This window comes from Perognathus longimembris, chromosome 13 (genome assembly GCF_023159225.1).
Source record: "Perognathus longimembris pacificus isolate PPM17 chromosome 13, ASM2315922v1, whole genome shotgun sequence".
Taxonomy (NCBI): domain Eukaryota; kingdom Metazoa; phylum Chordata; class Mammalia; order Rodentia; family Heteromyidae; genus Perognathus; species Perognathus longimembris.
Window position 1 is genome coordinate 1501494 of NC_063173.1, and position 22080 is coordinate 1523573.

Genomic DNA, 22080 nt, shown 5'->3' on the forward strand with positions numbered 1-22080 from the left:
ATTTGAAGTAGGTCCCTATAGGGACATCTCACCAACTTTGCTTTACTTCTACATTCCATCTGGCCCATTTTGTGGCATGGCTTGCTTCCATATTCCACCCGGCCCTAAGTATTTTCCTGTCTACTATTTCTCCTTGGTGGAGTTGAGTTGGGGGGCAATTTCCCCCACATCTCCCTGATAGTAAACAAACCAGTCTTGGTTTTAGTGGGGCAAATGTCTTATCATCTTGCAACTACTTTTAAGTTGAATAGGGTTTTAGAGTCCCTGCCTCTTGTTTTGGCAGAAAATTAGGGGTAGTACATGGAGACACAGTGGAGTCTAATTGAATACCGGAATAAAATGGTCCGGAATCCTAGTCCAGGACACTAAGAAGTACTAGAGAGTCAATAGAGGATGAAAGCCATGTAGCATCATCTGTAACTTTATGGCTCCCTGTATTGAGACTCCTTCCAGGGAGTCTCCTTTTTCAGGGTCCTTTTTCAGGGAAGAGTTGATGTCCAAGGAGTTGGAGCAACTACTTCAACATGACTAAGCAATGTAGAACACATGTGTACTGTGTTGAGGGAGGGGTGGAGTGAAGACTGGAGAAATGTATAAGTAATGTCAGTAACCTCCATTTGATTTTGACAGCGTCTTTTGTTTCCTCTCAAAGTGTTCTCCAAATGGTGTTAATGGATGCATGTAGCAATTGTTAGAAACTTGTAGGACAGGGGAAAATTCAACAAGCCCACCCCTAAGCCGTCAGATGGTTTAAGATTTATCTCCCATCTTTATCATCCTCTAGAGACACTTTTATTAGAACGGATTATTATTTGTGTGTGTGTGTAATGCATTGTATTAATCATGATGAGGATGTGGGAAAAGATAAAAAAATGCATTTTCAGTACTTAGGCTTTTAATTTCTTTTCACTCAGGAATACTTAAAAATTAATATGGTCAGTTATATTCTAGATCTAGGTTATTTGTGTTAGGAATATTAACTCATGGACAGGTCCCCTGTTTAGAAATTGATTAATATAAAAGTGAAATGAATTCCAGGAAATGGAGACGAGAGTTTATTCTTTCAGTTTTTGTCTTGTTTGTTTATCTGTCTTGGGAGGAGTAAAAAAGGGGCACAGAACTGGAAAGACAAAGGGTGAATAAATAGAGCAATGGTACTCGGTAAACATTGTGTTGAAAATGAACTATACAACTTGTGGGTAGGGAAGGGAGGGAAAAACTGGGAGAAATTGAAGGAAGGGGTGACACTGTCCAAAAAGAGAGCTATTCTTTATCTGACTTATGAAATGATAATCCCTCTCTACATCATCTTTATAATAGCAATTAAAAGAAAAATCTGAGAGAGAATTTTTTTGTACCTATACATCTTCTCAGTACTACAACAAAAACAAAACTTACACATCTTTAGTGAAAGTTACTAAAATCCTTAGCTATGTGTGCTTGTTAATATTGATATTGTATGAAAGAAATATCAGCATTTTTAACTATGCATATATTACATTTGTGCATTTAAAGCGTTTTACCTGATTATATAATGACCTAGTTAAGAAATGTCAAGACATGATTTTTTTTTTTTTTTTTTTTTTTTTTTGCCAGTCCTGGGCCTTGGACTCAGGGCCTGAGCACTGTCCCTGGCTTATTTTTGCTCAAGGCTAGCACTCTACCTCTTGAGCCACAGCGCCACTTCTGGCCGTTTTCTATATATATGGTGCTAGGGAATCGAACCCAGGGCTTCATGTATACGAGGCGAGCGCTCTACCACTAGGCCATATTCCCAGCCCAAGACATGATTTTAATTTATAGATTATTGGCAATGAGATATATAAAATTTGCTATGATAAGTAGCTCAAAAGATGAATGTATAACTTTTTGCCCAATGCCACATTTAAATCTAGAGGCTATAATCTAAAAAGTGATACTTTAAAACTTTATTATTCAAGAGGTTTTAAAACATTAACTAGTTTACTTTGTATAGAGAGCTATCCTATCTGATACTGCTTCTTTCATTATAACTCTTCAAGGAAAAGTCAGTTCATTGTGTTGAGTCAGGGACCGGTAATTCCTCCTTTGCAGTGTGGGGACTGGATATGAAATATGTAAATACCACACCTTGCATTAGATATTTGCTACGTGCTCAGTAAATCCTAGTTCATAGTTTTATTGATTGACCGAGCCTTTATTATCTATTAGAATAATGAAATAACAAGAATAGCTTATTTTAGAACAACCAAAATAATTTTAACCGTGCTTTCCATTCATGTCTTTTCTACAGGTGTATCTACGTCAGCAATCAAAATGGCATCCACCAGACTTCCTTCCCCCAAAAGCCTCGTTAGTGCCCCCACCCAGATTCTTGCACAGTTTCCTAAACAGCATCAGCCATCTCCTAAGCAGCAGGCGCATCCAGTGCAGCCGCCAGCACAACAGCAAGTGACCCCGCCTCCCCCAGTGTCTCAGCAGCAGCCCCAGCAGCCATCTTTGCCTCCCGGTATCAAGCCCACCATCCAAATCAAGCAAGAGTCAGGTAACTGGAAAATGTTTGCAAGATGTGCTAGTTCCTGATCACCAGGTCACTGGGGCTTCCGGTCCATGAACATGACACGTGTATAGTCTTAAATATTTCATTTTCTCACAGTGACTACAAATGATACTCTGATTTTTAATTCCAGCTTTCCCCGGTTTGTTATTGACATGTAAAATTATACTGAACATGTATCCTTCAACTTTGGTAAATTCACTTAATATTTCTAAGAGTCATTTGAAGTTTTCTGTGTACATATAGCAACTTTTCAACAATGTTATTGGTAAATGGAGACATTTTTCTTCTTTTGCAGTCTTTCCTTTCCTCTCTTTCTTCCTTTCTTTTTCTTTTCCTGTTTTCTTAATTTTTTATTTATCTTATTCCACTAGCTATAACATCCAGGTCTATGTTAGAACAGGATAGAATAGCCCCCCTTGCCTTGTTCTGAATGTTGAGGAAGCATTTGATTTTTTTAATGTTAAATGTGGTGCCAACTGTAGTTTTTGTTTTTTTCTTTTTTTTGAAAGTCCTGGGGCTTGAACTCAGGGCCTGGCCACTGTCCCTGAGCTGCTTTTGCTCAAGGCTAGCACTCTACCACTTGAGCTACAGCGCCATTTATGGCTTTTTCTGTTTATGTGGTACTGAGGAATCAAACCCAGGGCTTCATGCATGCTAGGCAAGCACTCTACCACTAAGCCACATTCTCATCCCCCTGTTTTTTAATAAACACTTTTGATCAAGTTGAGGAAGTTCCTACTCTCTTTTGGATGACTTTTTTTTTTGCCAGTCTTGGGCTTTGAACTCAGGGCCTGAGCACTGTCTCTGGCTTCTTTTTGCTCAAGGCTAGCACTCTGCCACGTGAGCCACAGTGCCACTTCTGGCCGTTTTCTGTATATGTGGTGCTGGGGAATTGAACCCAGGGCTTCATGTATACAAGGCAAGCACTCTGCCACTAGGCCATATTCCCAGCCCCTCCATTCCTACTCTTTTGACAGAGAGGGAGAGGGAGAACTGGGTATTGGATTTTATTAAATGTTTTTTCTCTGTTCAATCAATGTGGTCATACATCTTTTTCTTGCTTAGACTACTGATGTACTAGATCATATTACTGATTTACTACTACTAATTATTATTATTTTGTTGAGCCAGCCTTGCATATCCTTTTTGGTTATGGCGTATAATTCTTTTTTATACATCCCTGGGTTTAGTTTTATTCGTAAGAGATATTGGTCTGTAGGTTTTTTTTGTCATTGTTTGTTTTGTTAGTTTTTGCTCTGTCTTTGGTTTTGGAATCATGGTAATAATAGCTTCATAAAATGAGCTTTATTTTCTGAAAGAGATTATATCAGTTATTTCCACTTTAGAGGGTACAAATTGTGAACTTAGTTCCTTTTTCTTTTTCTTTTTCCTTTTTTTGCCAGTCCTGGGCCTTGGACTCAGGGCCTGAGCACTGTCCCTGGCTTCTTCCCGCTCAAGGCTAGCACTCTGCCACTTGAGCCACAGCGCCGCTTCTGGCCGTTTTCTGTATATGTGGTGCTGGGGAATCGAACCTAGGGCCTCGTGTATCCGAGGCAGGCACTCTTGCCACTAGGCCATATCCCCAGCCCTCTTTTTCCTTTTTTTAATCTCATTACTGGAGCTTGAGCTCTTTCTTGCCTTTTTCGCACTTTGAGCCACACCTTCATCTTTAGTATTTTTTCTGGCTAATTGGAAATAGAATTTCTAGGGCTTTTCTGCCTATGCTGGTATCAAACATTGATCATTAGACCTCAGCTTCCTGGGTAGGTAGATTTTTAGGTGTGAGCTACTAATGCCAACTTATAACAGTATTTTATCTCATGAATTTTTTTAGTGAACATAGTAGTGAAGAAAAAGTGTTATACTTTTTTTAGTCCTTGGTTGCCAATTTTTGTATTTAAGTGTGTAGTTGGCATTGGGAATATTCTTCTAAATGAAAGCTTTTCATTTGGAAAGTCAATGTAAAATTATAGCATCACGAATAATATTTTTTTGAAAATATAAAAAGTATCACATTACTCCCTTAACATTTTAATTTTCTTTTTTTCATATTGCCTTCAAGTTCTTTTCTACATGTCTATTTCATTTAAGTGATACAATAATGTGCCCTTTTTGAATTCTGGTCTCCCTCATAGGGAATAATTAGTACAAGTTTAGGGTAGTCACCGCAGAGGATCACAAGAGCCCAGTAGCTATGCCCTTATGAACACATAAGATGATACTAAGTGAAATGAACTCCATGTTATGGAAACGAGTGCTATATCACTGTTGTAATTACTTTGAACATGCCCTGTGAAACCGTACCTTTTTTTGGTTGATGATCCTCTTGTATCCCCTTTCTGTGGTTGTCTCTGCGCTGTCACTGTATCTCATCTGAGTTCCCTGGATTCTGTATATACGTGTATTAGAACTAGGGAAGGGAAAGGGAATATCAAAATTGAGAGACAAAGGATAAAAAGACAAATGACTCCAAAAGCAATACTTGCAAAACCATTTGGTGTAAACCAATGGAACAAGGGAGGAGGTCACAGAGAAATACTACATGAAAGCTACCCAACATATTGGTGTAGATATTTTGTTTTGTTTTGTTTTGTTTTTTTCTTTTGGCAAGTCCTGGGCTTTGGACTCAGGGCCTGAGCACTGTCCCTGGCTTCTTTTTGCTCAAGGATAGGACTCTGCCACTTGAGCCACAGCGCCACTTCTGGCTATTTTCTATGTACATGGTGCTGGGGAATCGAACCTAGCGCTTCATGTATGTGAGGCAAGCACTCTTGCCACTAGGCCATATTCCCAGCCAAGTTATATTTTTGTTTTATTTTATTTATTTATTTTGCCAGTCCTGGGCCTTGCACTCAGGGCCTGAGCACTGTCCCTGGCTTCTTTTTGCTCAAGGCTAGCACTCTGCCACATGAGCCACAGCATCACTTCTGGCCGTTTTCTATATATGTGGTGCTGGGGAATCGAACCCAGGGCTTCATGTATGCGAGCCAAGCACTCTTGCCACTAGGCCATATTCCCAGCCCTTGGTGTAGATCTTATTGCTTATTTGCTTGTAAAAGTTAAGGTCCAGTTGCTAACTTTGCTTTGATACCTCACATATGACACCACTGTAGGTCAAGATTTGTTTTTCTTGAAGAATTTTTTACTGTAATGTTTTAGTCAGATTACTGAAATGAGAGAAATTAAGCAAAATAGAAATTTAAGGAATAAAAAGGGTTTCAGTGATATGAAAAAAACATCTCTAGGGGCTGGGGATATGGCCTAGTGGCAAGCGTGCACGTATACATGAGGCCCTGGGTTCAATTCCCCAGCACCACATATACAGAAAATGGCCAGAAGTGGCGCTGTGGCTCAAGTGGCAGAGTGCTAGCCTTGAGCAAAAAGAAGCCAGGAACAGTGCTCAGGCCCTGAGTCCAAGCCCCAGGACTGGCCCCCCAAAAAAACAACAAAAAAAAACATCTCTAGATAGGATTGAGTAAATGTGTGCGACTACTGCCCTCTTGAGTTGGTTTATGGGACACCAATTAAAAAATAATATGTACTGAGATTTATTTTTCTTTCAAAGGTGTTAAAATCATCACCCAACAGGTTCAACCAAGTAAAATTTTACCCAAGCCAGTGACTGCAACTCTGCCCACCAGTAGCAATTCACCTATTATGGTGGTTAGCAGTAATGGTGCAATTATGACGACTAAACTGGTAACCACTCCTACTGGTAAGTTCTTACAAGCAGTCTATTTACTAATGTTCATTAAGCAGTTTCCCTGTAGTAGCAATATATTTGTCATTGGAATATAGAGATTAATCAGCCCTTCAAAGAGACCTTTCTTGACCCTCCCCTGGAAATAGCTCTCGTTGTCGTTGTTCTTTCTCTAAGTCTTTTGTTCTTTTCCTTAGTAGAATGTAATGCAATTTCTAGTTACTTAGTGAGTTGTGTATTTGTCTTGTTAGACCATAAACTTCTTGAGGGTAAGGAAACATACCTTTTTATTCCCTATATACATATGTACAGTTGGCCCATAAGTATAGGCTCAGTGAGGATTTACTGAATCAATGAAAACAGTCCCGATCAGCAAGGAATTTACACTGAAGAGGTGAGGAGTTTGTATTACTTTACAGTACAGTGTTACATTACAGGGAAGGGTAGAGAAGCACAAAATGTCCTTGTACCTAGATGAGAAAACGGTGTATGCTTGAGGAAATGGCAGTGTAGAACATTCAAAATAGTAACACTCTGTGGCCTGACCTATAGCAGGTTACTTAGTCTTGGTAAATCTTTCCATCTATCTATTTAAATGGGATAGCACCTAAGGTCAGTTATTGTACATAGCAAATAAAATCAGAAATGTAAAAAGTCTCTACCTGTAGAGTGCTCAGTAGCCATAACTGATTAGCCATGATTGTTATTTCTGTGTGTGTGTATGTCCGTCCGTCCATCCGTCCCAGAGCTTGAGCTCGGGGCCTGGTTGCTATCCCTAAGCTTTTGTGCTCAAGGCTAGTGCTTTACTACTTGAGCCATGGCTCCACTTCCAGCTTTTCTTTTGCTGTTAATTGGAGATAAGTCTCAGATATTTTCCTGCCTGAGTTGGCTTCAAACTGTGATACTCAGATCCTAGCCTCCTGAATAGCTAGGATTATAGGTGTGAGCCACTAGTACCCAACTCATTATTGTTATTTTAAATGTCTGTCACTTTTAGCCAGATTTTTTTTTTTGGTAAAATGTCAGTATTATTTATATGAGAGAATGTGAAAAGGATAAAATGATACCCACCTTAAATTTATAAGCTCTCATTTATTAACTAGGGTAAAGTTTGTGTAAACATTGCATTTCATTTCCTTTAGTTTGCCTAAGGTTACATAGCTAATAAGAGGCAGAAATGACATTTGAACCCATATTTGTTTGACTCTAAAACCTGAACTTTCTTTCATTAAAAGAAATTGTAGTGGGGCTGGGGATATGGCGTAGTGGCAAGAGAGCTTGCCTCGTATACATGAGGCCCTGGGTTTGATTCCCCAGCACCACATATACAGAAAACGGCCAGAAGTGGCGCTGTGGCTCAAGTGGCAGAGTGCTATCTTTGAGCAAAAAGAAGCCAGGGACAATGCTCAGGCCCTGAGTCCAAGGCCCAGGACTGGCAAAAAAAAAAAAAAGGAAATTGTAGTAAAATGTATATCACATGAAGTTGACCACTTTCAAATTATATTTTATTGGCATTAAGCACATGTACATGGTTACACAACCATCAGTTTCATCTAGCTCCAGAACTTTTTTTCTTCACACACTGGACTTCTGTATGCTTTAACAATACTCCATTCCCCACTTTCTTCCAGCTGTTATCAACTACTTCGTTTTTGTGCTTAAACACTTCTTTTCTTACATTAAGCGTGTCATACTTACCTCAAACTTCTTTCCATTTGTCACAAATAGTATGTATGTATGTATATATGGGTGTATGTGTATGTTAGGGAAAGGTATTAAAAAGTAACACTGCATTAAAACAAACTTTTCCTTAGTTGAAGTTGATTTTTTTTTTCTTTTTTGGTCAGTCATGATTTGAACTTGGGGTTGGTGCCTGTGTGCTGTTCCTGAACTCTTTTGTTCAAGGCTAGCACTCTACCACTTTGAGCCACAGCACCACTTCTGGTATTCTGGTGGCTAATTGGAGATAAGAGTCTCACTCGGGATCTCAATCCTCAGATCTCAGATTCCTGAGTAGCTAGGGTTACAGGAGTGAGCCACTAGTGCCTGGCTGATTATTTTGCAGTTGTAATTCAGTCTTCAAATTTTGTATCCCTGTGGCATATATACCTTGCAGTAGAGTTTTTTTTCTCATTTAGATATGTTTTTTTATAATCAATTTAAACCAATTTGACTTAATGTTCCTTCACTCCTTTTTTGAGTACTGGTTATGTTAGTAAAAGGTGAATAGCTTGCTAAAAGCATTTTGTTTTCTAGGTGGAGGGATGTTGAACATGGCTATCATAGTGGCCTCTGAACTGAATAATCATGAAAAAAAATTCAGTTGAAGAAAATAAAATTTCATCCTAGCCTTTCCCCCCCCCCCTCATTTTCACCAAGGGTAGTAATTCTTAGTTTACGCAGTCTTTCTAAGTTAGTAGATTTGAGAGAAATTACAATATGTTCACTTGACTTATTTTTTAATTCTTGTTTGGGAAAGAGAAAAGTCTTGTTAGGGGAAAAGTGTAATGTCCTTTGAGAGACATAAAGAAATATACTGTTAACAGGTAAGTTAAAGTTGAGTTACATGAATAGAAAACATTTTAGGCTACAGAGAAATATTCCTGGCAACTCTTAGCCTTTTCAACTTTATTTATTTATTTATTTTTTAATTTTTTTTTTGGCTAGTCCTGGGGCTTGGACTCAGGGCCTGAGCACTGTCCCTGGCTTCCTTTTTGCTCAAGGCTAGCACTCTGCCACTTGAGCCACAGCGCCACTTCTGGCCGTTTTCTAGATATGTGGTGCTGGAGAATCGAACCCAGGGCTTCATGTATACGAGGCAAGCTCTCTTGCCACTAGGCCATGTTCCCAGCCCCCCTTTTCAACTTTAATCTCTAATAAAATGATGGAATAACTAGTAAAAGATGGAAATATATTTTGAAAGTTGCAGGGTATAAAACAGTAAAAGTTACAGAATTGTAGGCAAGTCATACTTTATTTGCTGACTGCTAACATTAGGTTTGACACGGAGACAACATAAAACACAGATACAGAGATCTTGAAATATATAACAAAATGTTTGAAATGCTCTGGCAGGACAAATGACTAAATTTAAGTTTCTTTTGGCATAAAACTGGTGGAAGAGGAGAACAGGTTTAGCTCTGTCATTTCTTGGGCTAGTAATTTGATATAATACAACAAGACCTTATCTATAAAATTAATTCAAATTGACTTGGCATCAGTTCTTGCTGTGTGCAAAACTAGCAGTAAAATTGTAGATTAATGTCTTGACACCTTGAAATTCTATTTTGCGGGGGGGATTAAAATGATATAGAATACTTGGGAATATAGTTAAATTATGTAAATTGTCATTCTCTTATAAGTAATGACCAGTTTTCCTTTTGGCTTTCTCCTTCCTGTAGGCACACAGGCAACCTACACTCGACCAACAGTGAGCCCTTCCATAGGCCGGATGGCTGCAACCCCTGGAGCTGCAACCTATGTAAAAACTACCAGTGGTAGCATCATTACAGTAGTGCCCAAATCATTAGCCACTTTGGGAGGCAAGATAATTAGCAGTAATATAGTTTCTGGTAGGTATGTCTGAAGCATGTTAGAAGTATAGGAGACATTCAATGAGAGGAAAAAACATAATTTCACTACTGAAGGATTCTGTTTGATTTCAGTTTTGCTGTTTTGAAATCTAAAACTTCTGGCTCATGCTGGTGATCCTAGCTACTCAGACCTGATGATCATAGTTTTAAGCCAGTCCAGGCATAAAAATCTATCTTCTTCCCAATTAACTAACAAAAAGCTGAAAGTGGAGGTGTGGCAAGTGGTAGAGCATCCGTCTTGAGCAAAAAAGTCAAGAGAAAGCACCTGAGTTCAAGCCCCAGGACTGGCACAAGAAAAAGAAAGAAAAGAAATTAAATTTTTTTTCAGTCCTTAAATGTAGTGATGAAGTATAGTTTTTAGTTTAACTATCAGTTGTTCAGATACAGAGCTTTTGACAGTTCTTTTGATAATTTTGATCTTGTAAAAGAAAACTTAGTTGCTTTAAATTATAGTGTTAAAGATGGTGGTTAATATTCATGTAGAGAGTTTTCATTTACAAAAAATGATCTCTTCATTTTTAAACCCAATCAGACTCCATAATAACTCGAGATGTAGTAGGTATTATTGTGCTTACTTTACAAATGAGGACAGATTTGGGTTAGAGAAATGAAATGGCCTGTTCAAAGCGGTATAGCTAGACTTCAGATATACAAAAACACAGTCTACATATTTATTTAACCTAATACAGAAGTGCAGTATTATACTTCATTATTTCAACTACTAGGCTAACTTTAGCTTATTAAAAATAAAGATACGTGGGGCTTGGAGTGTGGCCTAGTGGTAGAGCGCTTGCCTACCATGCATGAAGCCCTGGGTTCAATTCCTTAGCACCACATAAACAGAAAAAGCTGGAAGTGGCGCTGTGGCTCAAGTAGCAGAGTGCTAGCCTTGAGCAAAAGGAAGCCAGGGACAGTGCTCAGACCCTGAGACCAAGCCCCAGGACTGGCAAAAAAAAAAATAAAAAAATAAAGATACTTGAATATCTTTGTTTGCTTTTCACTATGCCTTTAATTTTTTTAATATTTTAAAATTTTAAGTAGCTGCACCAAGGGGTTTCAATTCCAGAAGTAAGAAGTCATAAGTAATGTATGTCTTGGTCACTGTCATTCCCTTTCATTCTCTACCTCCTTTGCTTTTTAAAAATACTTTACTCAGTGAAGTTAACCCTCTGCCTTTTTATTGGCATATTGGAACCTGGTTTTTATTAGCCCATTAATCCTTACAGTATTTGGTTTGTGGACTGTGAAGTGGTTTGTTAACATGGCATCTGTTAGCGTTATGATTCGTTATTCTTAATTAAAATTATGTAAATAATCTCTGATGAATTAAGCCTTGTCGATTTTAATTGTCTACCATTTTTGTAGACCTAGTCATTTTGTATGCCCCAGATGAATTGTTCTAACATTTTAAAGTCAAGGGACTAAGGTTATTAGCGGTAATTTGATGTTGCCAATAGCTTAAGGAATGAAAGTGAAAAGTATTGGCAAAAAGCACTATAGTTAAAGCTGTTAATTTTGGCTATACTTAAGAGTGAGAAAATCCAACGTTTGCTAAATTGAAGAGAGTGAAACCAGTGGGGAAAGAATCATTGTATTTGAGCTTCTAAGAGATTTTAAGTAATATACTTAACTCAAATGATAATTTGTTACTTGACAAAATATCTTCAGATAGTATGCTAGTTAAGTTTTTCATTGAAAAATGTTTTCTAAAACCTTTTCTTACATACAAATCTATTAGTGACATAGCTTAAAGGAAGGTCTGTATGTTATGAGGACGTTATTTTGAGGCCTTATTTATGATGTAGCTGTTATAGGTTGAGCCAACCACATTTTTCTAGAAGCAGAGATTTGATTTCAGATGTATTTTATATATGCTTATATATTAGCTAGTTTTGTGTTAAAGATGAAACCACTCATAGTTGCTATTTCATGTATGGGTATACATGGGAAAAGTTCATAAACTTTTCCAGCACTATCAGATATACTTGGCATATAGCTAAAACATCTTTGTTGGTTTCATTTTTGTCTCTACTTCACTCTTACTTGTATTCCAAAGAACATTCTCATTTCAGGTTGCTCTATACTGATGCCTACATATTATCCTCTATAAGAAGATTTTCTTATTTTGTAATTAATACCCTGTTTATTCCATGATACAATCTGGGATGAATTATACATTAGTTAATTTAGAAAACCTTTACTTCCTATTGTGTATTTATAGCAAACTAGAAGTCTGGTTGAAAGACTTTAGACAGTTTTCTGCCTTCGTCCATAATCAGATGGTAAATGCAGTAACTAGAGAGTTACTTCTCACCCAGACAAAGAAGTGTTTTCCCTAAAATGCACTATGCATCTACCTCTAAGAAAGGAAGAGTTTAAAAACAAAAGAAAAATATCCTGTCATTGTGTAGGAATTTTAGAAAGGTACAAAGAAAATATTGTTTATAAACCTATAGTTTTTACTATCCATAGAAATGTGTTAAATTTTAAATACATTTTTTCCTTTTTATAGTCCTTTGTGTAAATGTTTTATACATAATTTAATTATGATTAATATGAATGTAATTATATATAATTTAATATAATTATATATCTATAATTAGGTTATCCATTTTTATCCTTGTTTTATATAGTAATGTTGATTATTTTTCCATGCTAAATGCTAGTATTTGCACATCCCCTAATGGTGGTATAATGTTTTCTCAAATAATGTATTGTTTAGCTATTTTTTATTTAAGTTGTTTATAAGTATCAGTTTTCTTTTCTTATGTAGTTGTGAATAGTTCTTCAATTAATATAAATTACTTGTAAGGTTCTTCCTTTTTAAGAACTTCACAATAGAAGGAAGCTAATATTTCACGAGTACTTTCTAGGAAAGTGATCTTTTCTTTGGAATAAGCAAGTGAAAGCTATGGCTTCCTTATAATTTTAACTCATATAACTACTTATATATATGTGTGAGATAATTGTTAGATTTTTAAGTTTGGGTTTTTTGGGTATTTTTGTGAGCTTTCGAGTGTTGGCTGAAGAAATATACCCATTTCATGCAGAGGTTTAGATCTTCAGAGGTGATCTCATTATCTTGACACAAAGGGCATCCTGAGAACCTATGATAATAGCAAGACCTGGTTTTGATTCTCTTAATCTTTAGTACACTATCCAAGCAAAGAACTATTGTTTATATGCTTTTTCTTTCATTCAGTGCCCCTTCTTTGAGCAAACCAACATAAAACTCAGAGACCAAGATTGGCAGGATGATTTAAGAATATATGAACAGTAAAATCTGAAGTGGTAAATACTGTGTTCTTCTTTAAGCCAATCTGCCATAATGTTCAAAGTTTTACAAGCCTCTCTTAAAAAAAAGTTTCCTGGGGGCTGGGGATATAGCCTAGCGGCAAGAGTGCCTGCCTCGGATACACGAGGCCCTAGGTTCGATTCCCCAGCACCACATATACAGAAAACGGCCAGAAGCGGCGCTGTGGCTCAAGTGGCAGAGTGCTAGCCTTGAGCGGGAAGAAGCCAGGGACAGTGCTCAGGCCCTGAGTCCAAGGCCCAGGACTGGCAAAAAAAAAAAAAAGTTTCCTGGAATGAATCAGAACCGGTCTGTATCATAATTCAGATGTTATTCACAGTTATTTGCACCCACTCTGTCTTTAACTCTTAACTGCACTGTGTAAGTGGGTTCTCTGATAAGTTATGAGCCAGATATCCTGTGAAATGCTATGCTAACACAGACATGTACATTAGTTTCATTCTGTATCCTAAAGAATGCTAAACAGGCCATACATAATCTTAGTTATTTACTATGTAATCCCAGCTGCTCAAAAGGTAGAGATCAGGTGGATCTTAATTGGGACCAGAGCAAAAACTTAGAAAGACCTCATCTCAACCAATAGTTGGATAAGATAGTACCATCTATCATCCCAGCTCTGTGGGAAACATAAATAGGAAGATGGTGGTCCAGCCCACCTTGGGAAAAACTCAAGACCCAATGCCAAAAATAACTGAATGAAGGTAAAAGTGTTCGAGGCCTGGCTTCACTGAAGGAGTAGTGTGTATTAGATAGTCCTGAAGATTAAATTCCGACACAATTACTATATAATGGAGTTTGGGCTTTGGATGTAGGTACAGGTAATAGGAAGACATAATAGGAAGAAATTTCTTGTTAGCCTAGAGTATATGATGTTTACTCTGGAGGGGGAGGAACTTATAAACTCCCAAATTGAGGAGCAGATCATGCATGATTTTGACACTCGTGGAGAGATTGGACTTGGAAAATTGAAAATACAAGATTTCCTGTGTAAATCATTGTATAAATCAGTTTTTATCACGCAAGTTCACATTCTGCAGATTACCAGAATTCACATTGGGGGTGTGTGTGTTCACCTTTTTTTTTTTTTTTTTTTTGGCCAGTCCTGGGGCTTGGACTCAGGGCCTGAGCACTGTCCCTGGCTTTCTTTTTTGCTCAAGGCTAGCACTCTGCCTCTTGAGCCACAGCGCCACTTCTGGCTGTTTTCTGTCTATGTGGTGCTGGGGAATTGAACCCAGGGCTTCATGTATGCGAGGCAAGCACTCTTTGCCACTAGACCATATCCCCAGCCCGTGTGTGTTCACTTTGTTTTTCTTAGTCATACAAAAACATAGTAATAATGAGGGAGGCTTTAAACCATATAAACATGTTCTGGGTTCTTACATGATAAATTACTGGGGTTTTTTTTAGGATTAAAAGGTCAAGGGCCACTTTTTTTTTTTTTTTTTTTTTTTTTTGGCCAGTCCTGGGCCTTGGACTCAGGGCCTGAGCACTGTCCCTGGCTTCTTCCCGCTCAAGGCTAGCACTCTGCCACTTGAGCCACAGCGCCGCTTCTGGCCGTTTTCTGTATATGTGGTGCTGGGGAATCGAACCTAGGGCCTCGTGTGTCCGAGGCAGGCACTCTTGCCACTAGGCTATATCCCCAGCCCCCAAGGGCCACGTTTTGACAAAACCCTTGCTTAAAAGTCAAGGAGCACCTTGACTTTGCTCCTTGACTTATCTGAGCTGTTTAAATAATAGAAAAACTTGAGTAGGGAGACAGTTTTTAAAAAGAGAAAAATAGGGCTGGGGATATAGCCTAGTGGCAAGAGTGCCTGCCTCGGATACACGAGGCCCTAGGTTCGATTCCCCAGCACCACATATGCAGAAAACGGCCAGAAGCGGTGCTGTGGCTCAAGTGGCAGAGTGCTAGCCTTGAGCGGGAAGAAGCCAGGGACAGTGCTCAGGCCCTGAGTCCAAGGCCCAGGACTGGCAAAAAAAAAAAAAAAGAGAAAAATATACAGAAGAAACAGTATGAGTAGATAAAGACCTGCTTTTTGAGCTGACACTGAAAATACTTTGATAATAAACATTGCTGATAAATCTGTGAATACTTTTCTTTTTCAGTGCCAAAGGTTGACCCCAGGGCCTCATGCTGTGCTATACCTCCTGAGCCATGTTCCCAGCCCCTTGGTTTGGGTTTTGCTTTGAGATAGGGTCTTGCTAACTTTGCCCTACTTGAACTCCAATTCAAGATCCTCCAGTCTCTGCTTTCCAAGAAGTTGGGATTTTAGGCTTGTGGCCTTCACACATGAAGAGTTCATACATAAAAAGAACAACTATCAAAAAGTAATTGCTACCCACTCTGCTAAACTGAAGAGTCAATAACAAAAAGATATTATGAGCTGAAGGGTCCTTCATTTGTTGGCTAGTACAGAGTCAAGACATAGTATGAATCAAAGTTTTGTACCAAGATTTCCAATTTGATAATTAGAATAATATAGAGCATGAGTTTGATTACCAGATAGATTATGGAAATATTTAGGAGAGAGCAATATATGTGTGTCTGTAGATAACAGAGCCACAAGTAGACCTAACTGGTTGAAAATACAAATTTTGCTATGTAAATATATTGTATAAATCAGTTTTATCATGCATGTTCACATTCTGCAGATTTCCAAAATTCACATTGGGTATGTGTGTGTTCTCTTTGTCTTTCTTAGTCATACATATAGAAAACTTACTTTCGTACTTTTTCTCTGGAGAATAGTGTGTGAATTTTGACATTTGCTTCTTATCTTTTTTTTTTTTTCCCTTTTGGCAGTACTTGGATTTGTTTTGTTTTGTTTTTTGCCAGTCCTGGAGCTTGGACTCAGGGCCTGAGCACTGTCCCTGGCTTCTTTTTGCTCAAGGCTAGCATTCTGCCACTTGAGCCACAGCGCCACTTCCGGCTTTTTCTGTTCATATGTTGCTGAGGAATCGAACCCAAGGCTTCATGCATACAAGGCAAGCACTTTACTGCTAAGCCACCTTCCCAGCCCACTACTAAGATTTGAGCTCTAGTTTTCCTGATTGCTAGGCAGATGTTCTTCTACTTGAGCCACTCTACCAGCTACTCTTAGGTTCTTTTTTGAGTTTTCCCATCTTGGTGTCATGTAGATTTAATACTGGGCATGAAGGATATACAGGCCATGGGGTAGATATTTTTATTTGTCTCATGTAATTATTCAAAGAACTATTCATTAAGTAGGAAAGAACTATTGATGGGATAATGGGACATTATTTTTTTTTAATTCTGAGTTTGGTGTCTAGTAGGTTCTCAATCTCTAAGACAATAACTGCTGTAGAATCACTTCCAAATATTTTCTTAGTCTAGGTTGAATAGCCTACTATTCTATGCCTTCATTTTCATTATGACAGCATTCATGTTACCTCGAGATGACATTGACTACTTGTGTTAATTGTATAAACATAAACAGAAATATCCAAGTATCACTAATCCTTAATTCAGGCCTCCTTTTCTTTCCCCTTCTCTAAGGAACGACTACCAAAATCACTACAATCCCAATGACTTCCAAGCCCAATGTAATTGTTGTGCAAAAGACTACAGGAAAAGGAACAACCATTCAAGGCCTCCCTGGCAAAAATGTTGTCACAACATTGCTAAATGCTGGAGTAAGTAAAAGCTTGAACTGCACACTCAGCAGTCCACTGAAGATGTTAAAGTCCAGCAATACAGATATTTGCCCAAGGATCTCAGAACCTCACAATGGCCAGCGTAGCTTGATTTTCCACTGCTATGAGGTAGTAACTGTTAAAGCACCACCAATGATTGTCATTTTCACAGGAATTTCTAAATCATGTTGTTCAGAGTTGTTTGTAGTTACATTGCTTGTGACTGTAATGTAGATGCTTAGCTTAGTCCAGGTCAAGAATTTCACTCCTTCACTGCAAGACAACTTGTGTTGGAACACAGTTTTATTCCTGTTTGTGGTCTATAAATGCTGCTTAGTGTTTGGCTTAGGATGGGCAAAGAAAAATTTGAGTTTAAGACAAAATCATGAGATCAGGGAGGGGTCCCTCTCTAAGGAGATGGCCCTGGCCAGTCGGCTAGTGATCTGGATGCTTGACGTGAAATAAACTTTGTTATGCTTTTGAAAAAAAAAATAAGACAAAATCAATTTATGGAAATGTTAATTCTTGCTCTCTAAAGAGAGCATAAATGTCAGTAAAAAAATAAGTAGCTAATTGCTTTAGAGTGCTAAAGGCATTTGTTAAGAAGTGTGGACTTAGATAGACTTGTGTTGCAGTATTAATATTGTAGTGTTGTTTTTTTTTAACCTATGATGGTTTATTCAACATCTCTAACCCTTAATTCCTCATATGCACTGGGGATGATGATACCTGTTTTGAAAGTGTTTTGAACAGTACACATGGAAATCTTCCGTCATTGATTTTCTTCTTGTTACTACTCTCGTTATTTATGTGTTTAGGTTTAGTAATGCCCTTACCTTTCTGCAGGAGGTCTTCACTAGGAAATGATTTGTTATATTTTGTTGAATTAGATCTCATAGAAGTTCTGTAGGTATCACAATCTTTTGTAGGTTAGAAGGTATCCAGCATGAAAACTTTTTTCAGTATGTACAAAAATACGTTTTTTTCTAGGTTGAATTTACCTAGTAAGCCAAAAGTAAAGCCAGTATTAAAATTCAAATATTCAGAATCCTTGCTAGGTATGTGCCATGTTCAGAGAGATAGAAGACTCCACACTTGTCTACATTTGGACTTGGGTAAAACAAGCAGACCAACATAGAGAACAATCTTAAGCACATAGAAGCATGAGTATCCAGTCACTACTTGCACACCTGTGTAATCCCACAACATTTGAGGGGAGATTTTTCACAAATACTTTGTAGTTTTGTTTGGGTCGTCTGCATCACACTCAGGAGCAGGGCCCATCAAGCTGTTCCACTATTAGGCGTGCCCACTTGAAAAGTACTGCTCTTGGCAAATCAATCAGAGCTCTTTCCAGAGATGCATGTGTTAAATAAGTTATTCCATATTTGGCAGATACTACTTTGCCCTTAGATAAATGCAGCAGGTAGTAAAATGATTTTTGTAATCATATTTAGCTCTGAAATCATAGAATTACATTTTAGACAGAAGACCATAGATTTAATAGGATGCCTAAAAATTATAAAAGGAAGAAAAAAGATATAAATTGTCAGATCTTTTCTTTTCCTTCCTAGTACTGTGAGGTTTAACTATAAATTTTTTCCATTTCTTTATTGTTAAAGAGATGTACAGAGGGGTTATAGTTTCATACATAAGGCAGTGAGTACATTTCTTAACCAACTTTTAGATAATACTGAAATCATTATATTTGAATCTAGTTACTTGAAAGTAAAAAGATGTTGAGGTCATGAAAGACTGTAAATGATCATAGTCCTTAAGATTAAAGCCGACTGAGATTGTGGCTTGAATGGTAGACTATATACACACACAAAGAATATAGCAAATAAAATGCAGAAAATGGTGAAAGGTCAATGGGTTTAAGCTATCCAGTTAATAGGTTAAAGTAATATTAGTAACATACTAATAAGACATGGGAAATGCATTAAGATAATTTTAGAAAGAATGCTAACTTCTTTGTTGTTTTCATCTCTTGCCCATACTTTTCCACATAAACAATCTGCTGTGTACTTCTATAATTTTACAGATGTAGAATTTAGGAAATTGGTTTTGCATGTGTACTTTCAGCTAATGGTATATTGCATAATTGTTTTTTTATATAAATATGCATTTTAGATATATTAAGAAATAAAGATGAATGTGAGAACTAGAACCTACATTCTGTAATCTTAGATACAACTGTGGTTAAGATTTTACTATATAATCTCCCAGACTGTTTTAATGGATTTATTTTATGAATTGGATAAAATAACAAATATTCTTAAATGTAATTTAAAAAAAATTTACTCATTGAAAAATAATTTCTTTGGGTAGAAAGTTGGTTGGGTGGTTTCTAATAACCTTTTCTTTTTTTGCCCAAGACCAAAACTCAAACTCAGTATCTTGGGCTCAACTCCTGGTTTCTAATATTTCAATTAAATCTAGGATTTTTGATAACTTAATATATTGTACTTTGTTCTGTAAGGTACAGTCCTTTTCTCATTAACCCACTACAGTCTTTATATGCTTTTTCAGTAAAAGGACATTCTAAAAAATCATTTAAATGTATAAAAGTCAAACCATATTGTGGTAATACACAGCCTGTAAGTTTGTGGCCAGCATAAATACTGTCTCAGCATTCTCTCAAAACTCACTCAAACAACAAATGCTTATGAATTTCTTCAATGCTTATTGTCTTCAATTTAGGGAGAAAAGACTATTCAGACAGTGCCAACAGGAGCAAAGCCTGCTATCATCACTGCTACAAGACCCATCACCAAAATGATTGTAACTCAGCCAAAAGGAATAGGTTCCACAGTTCAGCCAGCAGCCAAAATCATCCCAACAAAAATTGTTTATGGGCAGCAAGGGAAAACACAGGTATGGTATAATTTATGGAATTTTCTTGGTTTTTATATATTTTAAATTCTTAAAATTCCCAGGTAGAAATTTTATGTAATTATTAATTTGTGCTCAAAACCTGTAGAATTTTTGTTGTTGTAAGTTATGATTCAGTACATTTTAAAGATATTGACGTATTTCTGTAATATTATAGGCAAAATTGAGGAAAAGTAGACCCTTAGGATAAAATTTACTGAACATTTCTATTGGGATTTGAGTGTTAACTAGTTGATGAAAGATGGCAGTTCTACAGAATCTCTAAGAATTTGCTTGTTATAAGCTAACATGGCTTCAGAAGCACTTTACCTATGAAATTTGTTTTTCTTGAATCCTACATACCGGATGCTAGTGATCTGTTTATTTTTCAACCTATATAAGGTAAGGAAACTTTAAAAACAATTTGCCTAGGAATTTGAGGCTCAGGATATTTATTATCTTACATTGCCTGGGTACTATTTATCCTTTTTTCCCACTTCCTGGAGTTCTTTTTGGTAAATAATGTTTTAAATGTTCAGAGAGAAGTTACACCTTCCAGTTCTTCTTTTAGTCTGTGTGTGAATGTGTAGAGCCCTGTGTTGGTATCATGTATCATGTTAGATCGAGCTTCTACATATGAGAGAAAATACTTGCATTTGTCTCTGTTTTTGGCTAACAGCATGATTTGTTCTAGGTCCACCCTGAAAATTTCATAGTCTTGTTTTTTCTAATGGATGAGTAAAATTCCGTGTGTGTGTGTACGTGTACACATATGTATATGTATACGTACACACATACCACATTTTATTGATCCATTCATTTGTTGTAAGGGCATCTGAGCTGTTTCCATAACTTGGCTACTATAAATAGTACAGTGAATGCTCAAGTGTTTACCATATCCTGACTTGTAATGATCTGGGTTGATGCCCAAGAGTAGTATGGCTGGGTCATAGGGAAGTTCTCTATGTTTCCTTTTTGGGAAACCTCCAAACGATATTTCCGAATGGTAATACTAGTTTACATTCACACCAACAGTGCAGTAGAGTTCCCTTTTCCCCACATCCCCACCAGCATTTGTTACTTGAATTCTTTTTTTTTGGCCAGTCCTGGGCCTTGGACTCAGGGCCTGAGCACTGTCCCTGGCTTCTTCCCGCTCAAGGCTAGCACTCTGCCACCTGAGCCACAGCGCCACTTCTGGCCGTTTTCCATACATGTGGTGCTGGGGAATTGAACCGAGAGCTTCATGTATAGGAGGCAAGCACTCTTGCCACTAGGCCATATTCCCAGCCCCTGTTACTTGAATTCTTGATGTTAGCCAATCTAACCTGGGGTAAGATGGAATCTTGGTTTTGATTTGCAGTTTTTTTAATGGCCAAGGATGTTGAGCATTTCCTCATGTGTCTATTTGCTACTCTTACTTCTTTTGAGAAGTCTCTGTTAAGCTTCTTTGGCTTGGATACTATTTATAAGTATTTATTTATGTTTTTCTTACAAAGGTGATGTATAGGGGGGAAATGAGTATAAGTTCTTGTTGAACATTGTTATCCCCACCCTTGTTTTCTCCCACTGTCCCTCCCCCTGGCTCTCTACCCCTCCCCAAGTTGGAAAGTTAATTTCCAACTTAGTGTCTTGTGAGTATCACTTTGCATTGGTTCACCCTTTGCCCTTTGTCTCATCATTCCTGTGATTCCCCTTTCCCATCCCCAAATGTCAGATAAATTTACGTACAATTCAAAGAGTACATAAATCAAACTGCATTTCTGAGCCTATCCCAGGAAGCAGTATCCGCCTTGATTGAGAAATCTTATTGTAGAATTTTTGTAAAAGGCGTTAATGTGCCTATAAATGACTAATTTGTCTTTAGACTATGTCCCTTCAGACAGCCAAATCATTTTTATATCTTAAAAATTAGGTTTTTGAGAAGTCCAGATTGTTTTATCAAATTCAACAGTAACAATTTTTGTTTCATCATCTAAGGCATAATTATGAATTATGTTTTCAATCTTGAAGTTTTGGAAATGTGTGACTTAATAGAGTCTGAAAAGGTTTGGAATCTCACATATGGTAAAAATAAAAACAAAACAACTGTGGTAAGTTAATGTTTTTATTTTATGTACCAAACTGAAATCAACTCTTGGAGTGTAAATTTTTTTTTTTTTTTGGCCAGTCCTGGGGCTTGGACTCAGGGCCTGAGCACTGTCCCTGGCTTCTTTTTTTTTTTTGCTCAAGGCTAGCACTCTGCCACTTGAGCCACAGCGCCACTTCTGGACGTTTTCTGTATATGTGGTGCTGGGGAATCGAACCCAGGGCTTCATGTATACGAGCCAAGCACTCTTGCCACTAGGCCATATTCCCAGCCCTTGGAGTGTAAATTTTGACATAGAGTGGCCAATTTTGATATTTTCCCAAT

The 22080-nt window shown here is 37.5% G+C and overlaps 1 protein-coding gene across 16 annotated transcripts in view; it reads left to right on the top strand.

Moving 5' to 3' along the window:
• Positions 1 to 22080, top strand: part of Emsy (EMSY transcriptional repressor, BRCA2 interacting) — a 79814-nt gene that overhangs the window by 33117 nt on the left and 24617 nt on the right. For 9 of the 16 annotated variants that reach the window (XM_048359493.1, XM_048359494.1, XM_048359489.1 and 6 more), the window contains 5 exons: positions 2273 to 2524; positions 6105 to 6254; positions 9641 to 9811; positions 16660 to 16796; positions 19500 to 19673. In XM_048359493.1, the coding sequence (XP_048215450.1) occupies positions 2273 to 2524; positions 6105 to 6254; positions 9641 to 9811; positions 16660 to 16796; positions 19500 to 19673 (884 nt within the window). Of the gene's footprint in view, positions 1 to 2272; positions 2525 to 6104; positions 6255 to 9640; positions 9812 to 16659; positions 16926 to 19499; positions 19674 to 22080 lie in introns of all 16 variants that reach the window. The other 7 variants (XM_048359485.1, XM_048359499.1, XM_048359487.1 and 4 more) reach the window with 1 other exon arrangement.